Here is a 16245-nt window from a genome sequence, read left to right on the forward strand (position 1 = left end):
TTCAGAATCTGAAACAAAGTTACCCAATTCCTTTAATACTTCGAATTAATTACTTCGAATACATTATTGAGATTCTTCATCAAAATATAAATATATCACTGATGTAATTGTCAGGAAGCCAATTTCTGTTAAATCAACCTATATGCACGCCGCGCTCGATCTTCAATGTTTTTTCCTGTTCTGTTTTCTCACAACAATCGTACACTCCACCATAATAGTTACGAAAAAGTAGAATTTCTATTGAATTGTCATGCTTTTTTAGTCAGTTGTACGCACATTTACTGGTAAGAATACACATTTATATTCTAATAATAATATAGTAGTAAATATTATCAGGCAATTATCATGATTATCGTAAATGTACTGTCTATGATATGTAAAATAAGGTGCCCAAAATTTGCTTGACTTCAGGTTCACCTGTCTGCGGCCGCGGCCCATGCAGGCCTTCGGTCTAGGGCTCTCGACTCAATTAAGCCGCCGCGCCGCGCCGGTGGGCCAGGGCAACGCCAGGCCGCGGTGTATTTCGGTGCCGAGCTGCTAGCTGCTAGCTGTGCTTCTACTTCTACTTCTATTCTACTACTTGTCAAAGCCTGTTCAGCATCTAGACAAGGGTGATCTTTTGCCGACGGTGGACGGCTTGTGTAAATTTGTGCCGAAATATATACATGTTTATGGTGCAAGTAAAATGATAAAAATCATAAAAATCATAAAAAATAATGATGATGCTGTGACTATTCGCAGCTGATGGCTTCCTTGAACTGCTTCAATGTGGGCAGTTCAATGATATTTGTAGGAAGCTCATCCCAGTCTTTCATGGTGCGAGGAAAGAAGCTGTATTTGTAAGAATCGGAGGATGTACCAAGTCTGGTGAAACGAAGGTGATGTTGACTCCTTGTATGTAGCTCTGTCTTTCTGTGAGATGTAATCTGGAGTGGAAGAGGGATGGCTATCTGGTGGTGGAGGATCTTGTACATCATGGCTAGACGTGATTCCAGTCGTCGCTCTTGTAGAGTTGGGAGTCCGATGTTCAATCGCATAGCCGTGACGCTGTCTTCTCGGCTGTGATTCCCTGTGATGAAGCGTATTCCCCTCCTCTGAACTTTCTCAAGGCTATCTATCAGGTGCTCGACTAGACCGAAAGCTTCAGTCTCTATACCGTCGGTTGTTCCACTGAGACTACGTCTGGCTCCACTAGACCTCCGGTTATTCAGTCTCTATACCGTCGGTTGTTCCACTGAGACTACGTCTGGCTCCACTAGACCTCCGGTTATAGAGACTGAACGATCGCCTATGCCAGTGATAACGCCATTACGAACGTGTAGATGGCGCACAATTTTTCCTTCATAATCATTTTGCCTTCGGCGTAGACTAGAAGGGATGAGATTGACGGCAGCGAGAGTTTAACACGGCTTGCAAGATTTTCAACATGGATGTCGATTTTGACCCATAATTTCCTTAAAAGGGACCATTAAACGGATTATTTCAATCAAATTAGTAAGTGGAACCGATGTATTATAGCCTAGGCCTAATGTAAAATTGGATATGCACGAGGTGAAATGACATTTTGGGGGATTTTGGGGGCATAACAATACGGCCGTGGCAAGTTTGTTCATGTTTGTGGGAGGGGCCTAACGGCTAAAATCTAGCCGTGATATCTTCAACATAGGCTGGCATAGGCGATCGTTCTGTCTCTATAACCGGAGGTCTAGTGGAGCCAGACGTAGTCTCAGTGGAACAACCGACGGTATAGAGACTGAAGCTTTCGGTCTATGCTCGACTCGCCCTTTCCCACACGACTAGATCTAGATCTAGTACTAGCCTTCTCCTTCTTCTTTGGGTTGAGTCTGCCTCCTTCACAGTTGAAGATTCTTGCAGACTGATGAGTGTGTGTGTGTGCAGGTGTGCGTGCTTTCGAGAGCCAGGTGCATCAGTGCATGGTGCAATGTAGACAGCAATAACCATCTGATTTGGGTCATTTCTTTAATAAAACTGACATTTGTTGTCATTCCCCAATACAGATGGCAACCCAGAGATCTCGTACCGTGGGGGTAAATTAGAGCCACAGCGTAACAGCTTTTCGTTACCGACATTTCTCCCCCGATTTTCTTTATTTAGATCTAATTTCCTGATTTCTAAATCAGATGTAAATTAGGTCGATATGTCATTTGTCCTAATTACAGTTATCAAAATTTGATAACTCAATATTAAATGTATAATTTACGGACTTACTTTATATGAATTATCCAATTTGTATCTTAGTCCTGTGAAACAGTACGTTCATGCACTCGAAAATAGAGCTATATGACCCGGCGGCCGGTATATTTCCGGGTCAACCTACGCCAATGGCCAATCAGAGCACTCGTTTCGTGGGAGTTCGTTGGTCAAGCTGGGCCGACTCGTACGTAGCTACGGTAGCTATTGGACGTTCGAAAAGAAAAAATGAATATTCATCAACTAAAACCAAGACGGATAATGTTGACGACCAGACTTTCTCGGATTAATCATTAATTTAGGATCTAAATGAGCAAGCTATCGTAAGTCAAATAAGCTATACAGGTATATATGTTATTTTTAATTTGTATTATAATTGCAGCAGTTATGAGGATGTAAAGAGTGAAAATTTCGTTGCATATCTCATTCATCGCGGTCCGGTCGAACCGAACCATTTGTTCTGTACAGTCCCTCACAGTAAGAGGTCCCCATCCTTCAGTCTCTATAATCGGAGGTCTAGTGGAGCCAGACGTAGTCTCAGTGGAACAACCGACGATTAGAGAGACTGAAGTTTTCGGTCTAGGTGCAATGCTACTACGTGAACGAAAAAATAGAATTCATTGAATCTTTTAAAAATAGTACCATTCGAAAGAGCATGTAAAATACATCTAAATTGTTACCAAGATCATCACCCTAGCCGGTCAACAAATAGTGAAATAATGATATTTCAATGTTTAAAAAAACATTCATTTTTGGTAACCCCCCCCCCCCCTTAGGCCCTAATTATAAACCACACAAGTCAAAGGAGGGTTGTGTGACAACTTGTGACCTTTTTGTAACCCTCGTCAGCAAGAAGCAATATGCGCACATGGCGGCTGCGATACACAAAGCCAGTGCATCCCTGTGAAAAATTGCCACTGCGCGAAAGTGTTGCGGCCATTTTTTTTTGGCAAACATCGTTGGAAGTTTTCGGAGTTTTAAAAACATCGTTTCGGTAATCAAATCACCTAGATATTTCATATGCAGGTAGATCTAGTCAAAGTTAAGTAAATGAATATTCTATCGAGAGATATATAATTTGAAAGCGTACTTACGCTCCTTCGTTGAAATCTGTTGCTCATAGCTCCGGTTCTGATCATCGCATACACAAAATTGAAGAACGATTTCGAAGTGGAATATCCCACATTCCCACATGTGGTTCGATACCCTATTCATGATGTAAGCGACAGCCATTTGAGTAGAGCCCTGTGAATTAAGAGCGCGGTGCCAAATCGATGCACCATGGACGCGCGGATAGTCACCTACCTAGCAATGCTATTAAAGATAACATGGTGCAAGTTAACGGATGACGGCAGGTTATTCCAAGACCTCACAATCCTGGGAAAGAAGGACTGCTTATGTTGCTCAGTTCTTGAACAGGGGACTTTATTTAAAGCTATGTGCATGAGCAGTCCTGCTGGGTCTTGTGACAGTGATACTACCGTTGGTGAAGGTGATGGGACAAACTATCACTTCCGAAGCGATCTGGATGAAGCTATCTTTCTGATTTCGCTTCAGAAAGATAGCGTATACAGTACATTCAGATCGCCGAGGGAGTGATAGTTTGCCATTGCCTGAAACCGAAAGGTGATTATTTGCTTTATATTCCACATCGGAAACATTTCACTTCTTCCGGCATTTTAGAGTAATAGTCATCAATTAACAGCTAGCATACGCTGTACGATACGTACAGTGCATGCAGTATGGTGGTGTGACCATATAGTTCGCGCATGACCAAAGTTCGCGTACGAACACTAAAAACGCTTAAAGAGGAGAGCAATACGCAGCGAATACAATTAAAGTGCATTGCACTGTGTAGATAGTAGCATATCTACACAGTGTAACAAACTTTTTGCTTCATCCAGCAATGATGGGCGAACTATCTTTCATCACGTGATTTACTTTTGATCAATCGTAGAGCAAGATTCTTAGTATGTGGAATATAATATGAAATAATATGATATTGATATCACCTACATTTGTCTGCGCAAATAATGGTGTAATTTGTAAACACCAAATCAAATGCATATGTGGCTTTCTTTTCACCCCTTCCAAAGTTCAGCTTCCCTTAGTGCCTTACCCGACGGCCGACTAACCTTGGGTGGGAACTACCTTTGGAGCTCACTAAGAAAAATGAAATACGCTACCTTCGGGCTCAGCAAACTCTGTGTGTGCACTGTAGTACACTAAACTATTAAAGCTAGTATTATCGTGAAGTCACCATCAAAGACAAAGTGGCAATTCAAATCCATGTACATTTATTTAAAGGTGGGGTGACATCCAAATATTTCTAAGTTGATTCCTGTTGATGTGCAGGGCTGCATACAACTCATATTATGTTATTCAAACATCTAAATATATTTCATAGATTTCTAAATATTTTTAAAGATAATGTTCTCAGACCTGCTAAGCTCCACCCTAAAGAGGCTCCAGATCTTATTCATCTTGTGAAACAAGAGACAGTGGTATGTAACTTCCCAGCTCAGCACATGCTCATAAAAGAATTGCATTCTTTCATACAATACCTCCACATTACCTTTCTTTTCTTGGTGATGCTACAGCACGTCTGACACAGCAACTCCCATGTTGGTATTGTGTGGTCTATTGTAAACAGGTGGTCCGCTTTTGAGTACATTCTTCTGATTAGTTTTAAAGACCGTCTCCACTAGTTTGGTCAGGGGGATTAAACCTCCCTGCAAGGTCACTGGCAGGTGGTTATCTCATCAACTCAGCTCTCAATTAACATAAGAAAAAGGGGATCATGGGGACCAACAGGCACCGATTAGGCATTGTTTGCTATATAGAGGGCGCAAGTAGCTCTGAGTAGTGCAGAGGGGCTTTAAACACTTTGTGTAAATGTATGCTTTCTCTCTTAGACTAGAGATCTATACTAGACTTGACGATGGCAAGTCTGCAGGGTCTTCAGCTGGTGCGTAACTTCTTCACTCGGGCTGGAGGGTTATCAATCAGAGCGACACAAGTACTCAGGTTTGTACAGTCATCCTTACCCTCACCATCTTCATCATTGTCATCACCATCATCATTGTCATCACCATCATGATCATCACCATCATCATTGCCATCACCATCTTCATCATTGTCATCACCATCATCATTGTCATCACCATCATCATTATCATCTTCATCATTGTCATCACCATCATGATCATCATCACCATGATCATCATCACCATCACCACCATCATCACCATCACCATCATCATTGCCATCACCATCTTCATCATTGTCATCCTCATCATGATTACCCTCATGATCATTGTCATCACCATAGTCATCACCATCATCACCATCACCATCATCACCATCACCATCATCACCATCACCATCATCATGATCACATCTTCATCACCATCATAACCATCATTATCGTCGTCATGATCACATCATCATCACCATCATCATCATCATCACCATCATCACCATCATCATCATCACCATTATCATCATCATCACCATCATCATCATCACCACCACCATCATCATCACCGTCACCATCATTATCATCACCATCATCTCTACCGGTGTGTGTGTGTGCATGGGGAGGGGGGGGGGGGGGTGTTCAGGTTTTATTGATACAGTAGAACCTCATTATAACGAGCTCTGATATCATGCGGTATCTGTTATAACATTGCCTGTCCCAGCACTTTATATTCTTTTGTTCTTTTTACCCTGATATAGCAAGGTTCCTAATCAATTTCCATGGACCCAAGGACCTTGTTATAATGAGTTTCCACTCTACCAACTTTGATCTCTGCAATGTATGCAGTCTATCCAGATTTTCTTCAGTCAAAATCCTCTTTCTTCTCCTGCCCCCTTTATTTACTGCAGCCTATCAGTATTCTCTTGTCTGAAGATCTGAGTCTGCTTTCTCTTCTCTTATCACTAACCTCTTTCATATTTCCTTTAATTTGTTCCTCATCATTCTATAATTATAATAATAATAGCTAGTTCTTATATATATTATTACCCCGGTCATCGGATTCAGGCTTACCAGCATACAATGTATGCACATTCTCCACTCCCTGGGGAGCATTCCAGCCAGGCATCATTTTTTACAAGTGCACACTTGCTAATCTAAGCACATTAGCTTTAGCATCCTACTGGTAGCCATTTAACACCTGGGTGGAGAGTGGCAAATGTAGATCAATGTCTTGCCAAAGGACATTAGTGCCGCGGTGGGACTTGAACCGCGGACCTTGTGATCCACAGTCTGGTGACATATCCACTCGTCCATGACTCCTCTAGTTGTATTCAAGTTTATAGGCTTGTACGAAGTGTGGTCACCAAAAGAAATTGACTGTTTTTTATTTGAATACAGAACTGAGCCTCCAAAGAAGATCTGTGTCTGCTTTCTCTGAACTTATCTTATCACTAACCTCTTTCACTTTTCCATCATTTTGTTCCTCATCATTCTAGTAGTATTCAATTTTATTGGCTTGTACAAAATGTGGTTACTAAAAGAAATAATATAAATTCAGAGAAAATATCTGTATAATAAGAATGTTTATTTTCTCTATATACTCATTTTATGTTGTATGTATCATGTCACATGTACATTTTGTCTATTTTCTCTGTGCATAATGCATGTAAACACAACAAATTCCTAGAGCTTAAATTAATCCAAGGCCACCAAGGTCATGGCCTTGGATGCCCTTTGAGTGGCCTCAATGCCCTTCTCATTGGCCTTGGAGATTTGTTGTGCCCTTTCCAATTCTTCCTATTTGTGCTGTAATATAGGAATGTTCCTACAGAAAAGTGGCCTTGCCCTAAAAATATTGAAATTTAAGGCCTGAATTTCCTTTTAGACCAATAAAATTTGATATTGACTGTTTTTTATTGAATTCAGAGCCGAGCCTCCCAAGAAGAAGAAACGAGTTGATCCCAAGCAGGAGGTTATGAGACAACAGAGATTACTCAAGAAACTCAAGAAAATTCAATTTAAGATGGGTGATCCTGAACTCAAGCCTATCGTAGACTTTGATGTAGACAGAAAACTGATGGAAGATGATAGGTGAGTAAGCAAATGTACACTATGAACATGACGGACAAAGAAAGCGGACAAAATATACAGTTTCTCATTCTACCCTCAACAATTGCTGTGGTAGACGAAGGGACATCCCTTCACTGCTATTATGTAAAAATAAGTAGCACAGGGAATATGCATGTGACACCTGTTCTACACATTTTTACTTAATAGCAGCGAAGGGATGTTCTTTTGTCTACCACAGCAATTGTTGAGGGTAGAATGGGGAACTGTATATTTTGTCCGCTTTCTGTGTCCGTCATATTCATAGTGATCTACCTTTTAGTTTGAGTCTTAAGTCTTTATTTATTTAATTCTCAATAAAATCAACATTCATGAAATATATACACAACAGAGTAAAACCAATAGAAATCAATACAGAATAATTAGAACAAAAACAAATTATGAGAATGAGGGGTCAACAAAAAAGAGCAAATAGCCTTATACTCTTTTCACACTGGTTTTGCTTAACCCCGTACTTTGCTTAGCCCCGTACTATCCTTAACCCCGGACTATTTTTTTGGCTTTTCACACTCGCTGTTTTTAATCCCGTACTAGCGCCTATTCCGGAATAAGAAAATTCCCGCTGTTCTCACTGCATTTCGTTAACCCCGGATATCGTGTATGTTATGATAGGACATACTTCGCATCTGGCCAGCTGCGATACGCTCCATTGCGTAGTACCGGACTATTTTTCGTTTCTGTTCTCATTCGTTTGCTTAGCACCGCAATTGCGGGGTTAGCAGGAGTTAGCACCACAATTGCGGAGTTAGCCCTGCTATTTTGCAGGGTTAGTTAACCCCGTACTATAGGTGGGGTTAGCCAACTTTAGCCCACTTTGGTAAAGGCCAGTCTGAACAGAAAGTGGAATAGGCTTAACCCCGTACTATAGGTGGGGTTAAGACCCCCCCCTTAACCCGATCTATAGTACGGGGTTAAGGAAAATATTGCCAGTGTGAAAAGCATAATATAGTACCTTGATCTCATAATTAACAATACATACATGATTATAGCAAAAAAAAAATACAAACAAACTAGAATTTAATTCGTCACGAGGACGAATAAGGTGGTCTGTCTTCAAGTCTTATAATAGATTATAATATTTACTATATCGAAAAAGGGAGAAGTTATATAGACATGTAAACAATGATGATCATCATGATGATCATGATGATGATGATCTTGATAGTAATGGTGATGACGATGTTGATGATGATGATGATGATCATGATGATGTTGATGATCATCATCAACAGACCATGATGACATCTGATTGAAAAAATGAGGGGACATTTAGATAGCATATAGTCTCAGCTACAACATACTCCAAAATCAACAAAAACCAAGCGGAAATAGTGGCGATATTGCTCGCAAAAGACAGGAATGTAGAATCCAGATTTGAGAAAAAGTCATCTCCCATAGGGACTACACTAAAAAAGTAATGGATCAAGTGACAATAGGGGAATAATAAAGTAAATATGGTTGTTTATAACATTATTTGTGATTCTACGTGTTTTAATAAGCAAAGGAAAAGGTACAGTGAAAGGTCAAAAAGAAAAAAAAGTGAAAAAAAAATTGTTGGAGACGCCTGGACTCCGAACCAGGGACCTCGAGGTCGGAAGTCAAGTGCGTTACCGATGTACCAAAACATTTCCCATAGAGATTACACGTAAACGGAAAATGGAATTATCAAATCCTACTTTGTAAGTGAAATATGGGCATGATCCCGGCATCTGATCGAAAATTAAAGGGCACACTTACGATAGCATATTGACTCAGCTACAACATACTCGAAGCTCAGCGTAAACGAAGATAAAACGACGGAGATATTGCTCGCGAAAGACAAGAATGTAGAATCCAGTTTTGAGAAAAAGTCATGTCCCATAGAGAATACACGCAAAATGTGAAAAATTGACATGCCTCCTTTAATCGAAAAAATACGCCATGATATCTTTGTCAAAATGAAAAATCGTGGTGACTGCATTTGTAGAGAATTGTCTCAGCTAAAACATATATCAAAATTTGGAAGAAAATCAATAAATATTTACAGAGATACAATCAATTTTCCGTAAATATGCTGACGTCATTATATGTAAATTGAAATTTTGAGTTCGGAGGCCATTATGATGACGTCATGAGTTAATTGAGGGTCAAATGAGACACGAAATCATTTTTCTGATTCATACTTTATCAACAAAAAAAAAAAAAATGGGGGTCACCTTACATCCTAAAGAGATACAATGGATTTTGTATAGGCATGTTTTTGCCCATATATGCTATGTATTAAAAGAGCTCGCGCGCACAGATGTTTATCTTGAATTGACGCTCATCTTGTTATTAATGGTCATAAAGAGATAAACATGGTATCAAATTTCTCGAAAAAATATGAGAAATATCATGAAAGAAAAAAAAATGGCGATTCTATGTTTTGTAATGTTGTTACGCGCGAAAACGCGCGCGCATGCGCGTGTGCGCGATTTTTTATAAAATGCTTAAAATGACCTAAAACGTATGCAAAATAAATTTGAGACGATTTTGAGCATTTTGAATTTGTGCGCGCGGACGTACGCGCACGCGCACGCGCACGTTTTTTTTACCTGAAATTGACCGGACTGATATTGACCTTGATCATGATAAATATGAATGAGAAATAACCTTTGGTTATGAAGATATGATCAAGAGTTTATTTTCAGAAAATTTCACAAAATGGCGCCTAGATGATGTCATCAGTCAAGGTCAAGGTTAAAAACCTTACCTTGTTTTGTTCATATGCTTATACATATGTGTGCCAAATTTCAAGTTATTTGATTGAGCCATTGTCAAGTTATCTTGCTAACAAAAAAGTGGGTCGAAATAAGAAATATGATTTGACTTCGGTAAAATTAGACCCATGTGACTGAGTTTTGTAGTCAGTGTTAACTGCATAATTACCAAATGGTATTTGATGTTAAGAGTTTTCAAGAAGGAAATAAGCTTTAAAACATTTAATCCTTGATAAAATGTTGTTCACATCATATTTACTGTTTTGCCATAAAGAACCATAGAGATTGTCAATCAGTGCATTTTTTACTGGACCGTTTGCTTTTGTTCTTTTACAAACAAATTGTTTTCGAATTCACAGCTTTTCATTAAAAAATTGTTGTAAGAAAAGGAATATACATGTAGTCATGTACCATTGTTGCCAATTTTAAAAAAAAGGCATCAATCATAAATAATTTGTTTTCTTGCAGAAAGAGAGATGACAATGAAGCAGACTTCGAAACATCCGAAGAAAGAGCTCGTTTGCAGAAGGCATGGTCTCGTTATAAATTCCAGCAGCATGTGACAGAAACTAACACCATCAAGAAAGCAATCAGGTGAGTGCAGTCTAATCCCTTAATAATAATAATAATAATAATAATAATAATAATATTATTATTAATCCCTTGTCTAATCAAGAAGCTTCTTCTGGCAAGGTATTTATTTGTACTTGTTAACTTTGTCTATGACAGGATAAAGAAATTGGCAGTTAACCGTGCAAACCAGGGGGGGGGGGGGGGGTGTTTCACAAAACTTGTCATCAGTGACGAATGACAGTTGTTGTTATAAGCTACTGAAATCCTTGCTTCTGATTGGTTATCAGCAGATTTGTCACTGATATTTGTCATTTGTCATAAAAAAAAGGCTTTGTGAAATGGGTCCCAGGACTAGAAATTACTGTTTACAGATTTCAGACAATAGCTGAAAGGAGCTGAAATTGGATTCATGATATTTATCAATAACCAGTAAATATTTTGGACTATTTTACGCCACCCGTCACAGATCACAGACGAAAGCCCTTGAGGAGCTGAGATTAGAGTCTGAAGAGCTTTATCAAGCTGCAATCCAGAGAGATCCACGTTTGTTTCCTCTGCTAATCACCGGTCCTACATACACACCACCTGTGACGGACTACTCAGCGGTTAGTCCTGATGGGGACTATATAGACGTTACCAAGCAGTATAAATGATTGATGGGGCTACATACACACCACCTGTGACGGACTACTCAGCGGTTAGTCCTGATGGAGAATATATAGACGTTACCAAGCAGTATAAATGATTGATGCAGACACCACCTGTGACGGACTACTCAGCGGTTAGTCCAGATGGAGACTATATAGACGTTACCACGCAGTATAAATGATTGATGCGGGTTAGGAGATGCAAAGGGTGGTATTCTCGAAAGCGGACTAACTTTAGTCCATGATTTAATCCACCGACTAACTTTAGTCCATGATTTAATCCACCGACTAAGTATGGAATGCCAAGTGTCCATATGAATATATTTTTGAATAATTTGATATGTCCCTATATTACAGAGATGCCAACCCTCCCGATTTTATCGGGAGGCTCCCGATAATTCACCCCAACTCCCGACCTTACGATCACCATCCTTATCCTCCCGATTTATTAAAAAAAAAAAAAAAAAAAAAAAAATGATTTTTTTTTTTTTATTTTTTATTTATTTTTTTTTTTTTTATTTTTTTTATTATGATTTTTTTTGGAGGGCGCTTATCAGTATATATATCTGTGAATTGAAAGAGAAATATCATCTGCTAACTTAAGCATGTAATAATTCCACTATGTTAAAAGACAAATTAAGAGTAGCGAAAGATTGTTTCAGCATATGGATCGCCGTAACCAATGCGTGGATATTGCCACAGAATCCAAATGGCGGAAAATCAGCAAAATAAGACCAGGAAATGGTCTCGGAAGTATAAGACCGAATACAGTATCAAGTACCTGTGTAATCGGAAGTCTGAAAGTAATTCATCATGCATTTTGTACAATTTTTATGTTATTTAAAAAAAAAGGGGGAATTATTTAACTAAATACACATGTAAAATGCTCCAAAATAAGGCTCAGATTGCACCAGAGAGCATCTAGAACCCCAGAGCTTCCAGGGCCCTAAGGCGGGCCCTGGACCCCGGCCGCATGTGTCGGGCGCTACGCGCTCGAGATGTGCGCTACGCGCACATTAATTGGTGTCGATTACAAATCCTCCCTATTTCTGATTTCCAAAAGTTGGCATCTCTGATATTACCGTGATAAAGTAATTATCTCATAGTTATATTGTTGTTTATTAGTTGTGTAATTATATTATATTGTGATTTAGTGAAAGATTAAATTATTAGAAAATATGTTCATATAGACACTTGGCATTCCATACTTAGTCTGTGGATTAAACCATGGACTAAAGTTAGTCCGCTTTCGAGAATACCACCCAAAGACATTTGAACAAATCGTGATATTTTCGTCCTTCATAAGATGAGATCCTAATAGTCTGTAGTGAAGATGTATAGACACTTGGACATATCATATAATTCTCGCCCTGTGAAGAGAATGGATTCTTGCCGTAGCAAGGTCTTACAAAACGGGTACCAAGAAGTATACTAAGAAAGGTAATACGGTGAAACCTGTCTATAAAGACCATCCAAGGGAGACAAGAAAGGTGGTCTTTATCTACAGGTTCCTTTAGTACCTGTTTCAATGAGACACCATTTTCAAAGAAAAGACAAAATGTGATATTTGTAGTCAGGTGGTCACTAACGCATATTTTATTGTTTATCTCCGTGCTTACATCCGTGCTTACTAATTGCTGTGATTCTCGTAAATCGTCTGGAATGCAGCAAGAACGCGATCAAACCAATTTGGACTAAGACATAATATTTTTCCTTCAGAAAGCTTTGACTTCAATGGGGTGGAGTTAGCAAGTGCACACAGAGATGAATTTTGATACATGCTCTTAAATAGAAATGTTATGAAATCATAATTATTGTTAATTTAACCACTTGACTGCTATTGGCTCAAATCGCGTTCATACCCCCTGTGCTACAGTATATTGTACTGTACAAACACCTAACAAAAACTGTACACTGTACACACACAAAAAAAAGCCGGATTTTTTATGGAAGAGCGCCATCTACTGTTAAAGACCTGTATACACTATGAATATGACGGACAAAGAAAGCGGACAAAATATACAGTTCCTCAGGTAGACAAAGGAACATCCCTTCACTGCTATTATGTAAAAATGTGTAGAACAGGTGTCACATGCATATTCACCTGTTCTACACATTTTTAAATAATAGCAGTGAAGAGATGTTCCTTTGTCTACCTGAGGAACTGTATATTTTGTCCGCTTTCTTTGTTCGTCATATTCCTAGTGATAACATCATTGCAGTGCTAATTACACAGCAGGGCTTGGTAATTTGCAGTGCTACGGTCTTGAAAGTGCAATGCCCTAAGCACGTACATGTACATGCTACGCACAGACATGCGAGAAAACGTAAATGTACGTGGGTAGCAGTCAAGTGGTTAATGCTCGCAAGTGCATTTCATGATACTCGGGTGGTAGATTTTGTTCCAAAGGGAGAGAAATCAGATTATTATGTTGCAGTGTACCTTGATTGAGAGTGATTATATATATGTAATATGGACTGGCCTTGAGGGAGATACCACATATATTTCCCAAACTAGACTCATATTGCCCCGAGTCAAAGACGAGGGCAATATGGGTCTTGTGAGGGCAATATATGTGGTATCGCCCGAAAGTTAAGCCAGTCAATATTGTTATTATTATCCAAATCAGACATCAGCAAATACATAAATCAACCATGACAATCTCATAGAACTGAAAAAACTTTGTCAAACCAGCACTGTGCATCCAGTGCTTCGATACACTGCACACAGTGTACATAATTTGGTGTGATTGTTACTTCACAATAGAGTGCGCGCAAAGTTCTCGTACGCATAATAGAAAATGAAAATGACAAAATATGGCGCGGTGAATACAAGACTTTACTGATTTCCTGCCTTCTTAACACGTTAAGTCCATAGGCTTTTTCATGAAAGGCGAATATAGTCTCATATTTACTGATTATCTCTTTTAGGATAACAACAAGTGTAATATGATTTTGTAAAACCACTGCTCAGATGTCTGATACGGGTAATAATCTATATTGATATTAAAAGTTCTGTGAATATTAAAGGAAAATATGGAAGTGCCAACTCGATTCAATCTAAAAGGCTGACTCTGTATTCACATTATACATGTAGTGGTGCATAATAAACTGATTAAAATAAACAAAGACTTTACAATCACCTTGCTTTGTCTCAAAAATTAATATACATTTTAAGTACCGGTACATGTAAATTAAGTTGTAATTTTATTAAGCATTAAAGGTAATACAAAGTTTTGGGAAATTTTGAATTGATTGATTGATTTTTATTTAACAAGCTTCCAACATACAACAATATACAATAATAACAGATCAAAAATAAGTCAGCTTGAACAGGATAACCCACGAAAGCTCGAGAGCTTATTTCCAGTGGGGTCCCTGGAAATTGGCTGGATTGTGATTATTTACAATTTTGATATATTTGGATGCCGCTGCGGATGTATTATAAGCACTACAAAATTTAGCCCCTAAAACACCTCTGATTTCGAGTAAAATTGAATATAAAAATTTCCTCTAGCGCTTACGGCCATACTATAGAGTGGTTAAGTGTGACGTCATCAAAAGGAAGGAAGAGGACACTTTTTTTTTTTTTTAGGTCTCGAAATTTGAAAATTTGACATTTGGCTCCGTTGGGGGGGGGGGGGGGTAAGGTCACCTTTTTAGGTCAGCCATGGGATTTCTTTTTTCTTTTTTTGTTTATAAAAAAAAAAAAAAAAAAAAAATCCAAAAGGGGGGGGGGGGGGGGGGGGGGGGGGGTATACACGCATAAAAATACCAAAGGGAGGGGGGGGGGGGTTTAACCCCCAACCCCCCCCCCCCCCCCCCCCCCCCCCCCTGTGTACGCGCCTGGCTGCGACCATGACAATCTCAGAATATGTAGTTGTGATATATAATTTCCAAACGGAAATCGCCAATCCGTCGATTTTGGTCAAAAAACATTGTTTTATGGCTTAGTATCTTGACCTTGAGAGGGAGCTATACACCATTAAAAATTATTGTTTACAATTTCATAAATGAGACTCAATTTCAACCGTGATAACCATCACTGACTATTGTATGATCGCATATTCTTCCAATATGTTAACTTGGACCAAATTCATGACCCCATTCCAAAACTTGAATTGATTATGCATCTTGGTTTTGAGCGATATGTTTTATATTGGAAAGTGGAAAAAGAATGCAAGTCAAGACAAAGTAGAGGTCTTGCGGCTCAGTGACATAGAGCCTAGTAATTGATAGTAAAATCAATCAATCTATCAATCAAAGAGTTGTCATCATCGATATACTGGGGAGTGTTTCACAAAGACTAAGATTGACTTTACGTTGGTCTCAATTAACTATGGCAGGCTGTTCATGCCGCTATTTGCTCTCACCATGTACTGGCATTGGTCTCTGAATGGACGTACACATCATGGTCTACATAAATTACTCCTTGTGATGGTTCATTACTGAAGAAAAAATATTATAATCTAAACATCATAATTGAGAGACCAATGGTGAGAGCAACCAGTGGCCTGCCATAGTTAAATCCAACTTAAAGTCCGTTAGTCGATCTTAGTCTTTGTGAAACACCCCCCCCCCCCCCCCGGAGTGAGGTAGTCCTGCAGATCTCCCGGTTGTCTTCCAGATATAAGTTCAATTATTAGTTAGCGACTTAAAAAAAGTAGTGCAGAATGCGTGGATGTCAGGTTACATACAATTGGCTTGCAAGCCAGTGTTTATCTAGACCAGTCTTAAAAAATACCTATGTTATGTGCATCGACTAGAGATTCTGGCAGTTTATTCCATAGCTCGCTAACAGCTCGATTACTGAAGAAACATCCTCTGATCGACATACCCATACTACGTAGGTTGATGTCATGTCTCTCGGGTTCTGCTACATTCACCTTCATGCAGAGGCGGCGGAGCGACTTCCAAAGTGGGGGGGGGGGGGGCACCAACAAAAAAGGGCACTTTCTGGAAAAAGGGC

At 39.2% G+C, this 16245-nt stretch overlaps 1 protein-coding gene across 3 annotated transcripts; it reads left to right on the top strand.

Moving 5' to 3' along the window:
- Positions 1-216: 216 nt before the first annotated feature.
- Positions 217-11579, top strand: LOC115917946 (39S ribosomal protein L40, mitochondrial-like). 3 transcript variants are annotated; one of them, XM_030994566.1, is made up of 7 exons: positions 217-284; positions 5127-5238; positions 7118-7282; positions 10525-10650; positions 11096-11203; positions 11296-11370; positions 11455-11577. In XM_030994566.1, exons 2-7 carry the CDS (start codon positions 5153-5155, stop codon positions 11456-11458), a joined length of 564 nt encoding a protein of 187 aa, XP_030850426.1. In that variant the 5' UTR covers positions 217-284; positions 5127-5152; the 3' UTR covers positions 11459-11577. The 3 variants fall into 3 exon arrangements, with proteins under 3 accessions (XP_030850426.1, XP_030850421.1, XP_030850418.1); XM_030994561.1 differs by having other exon boundaries at positions 11296-11579; XM_030994558.1 differs by lacking the exon at positions 11455-11577 and having other exon boundaries at positions 11096-11382.
- The last annotated feature ends 4666 nt before the right edge of the window (positions 11580-16245 follow it).

The sequence above is a fragment of the Strongylocentrotus purpuratus genome, unplaced genomic scaffold (genome assembly GCF_000002235.5).
Source record: "Strongylocentrotus purpuratus isolate Spur 01 unplaced genomic scaffold, Spur_5.0 spur5_contig_851, whole genome shotgun sequence".
NCBI lineage: Eukaryota > Metazoa > Echinodermata > Echinoidea > Camarodonta > Strongylocentrotidae > Strongylocentrotus > Strongylocentrotus purpuratus.

Coding starts and splice junctions, on each gene's coding strand:
- LOC115917946 (XM_030994561.1), top strand. CDS start 5,153: ATGGCAAGTCTGCAGGGTCTTCAGCTGGTGCGTAACTTCTTCACTCGG. Junction 5,239..7,117: donor AGAGCGACACAAGTACTCAG/GTTTGTACAGTC, acceptor TATTGAATTCAG/AGCCGAGCCTCCCAAGAAGA. Junction 11,204..11,295: donor CTGCTAATCACCGGTCCTAC/ATACACACCACC, acceptor TGATGGGGCTAC/ATACACACCACCTGTGACGG.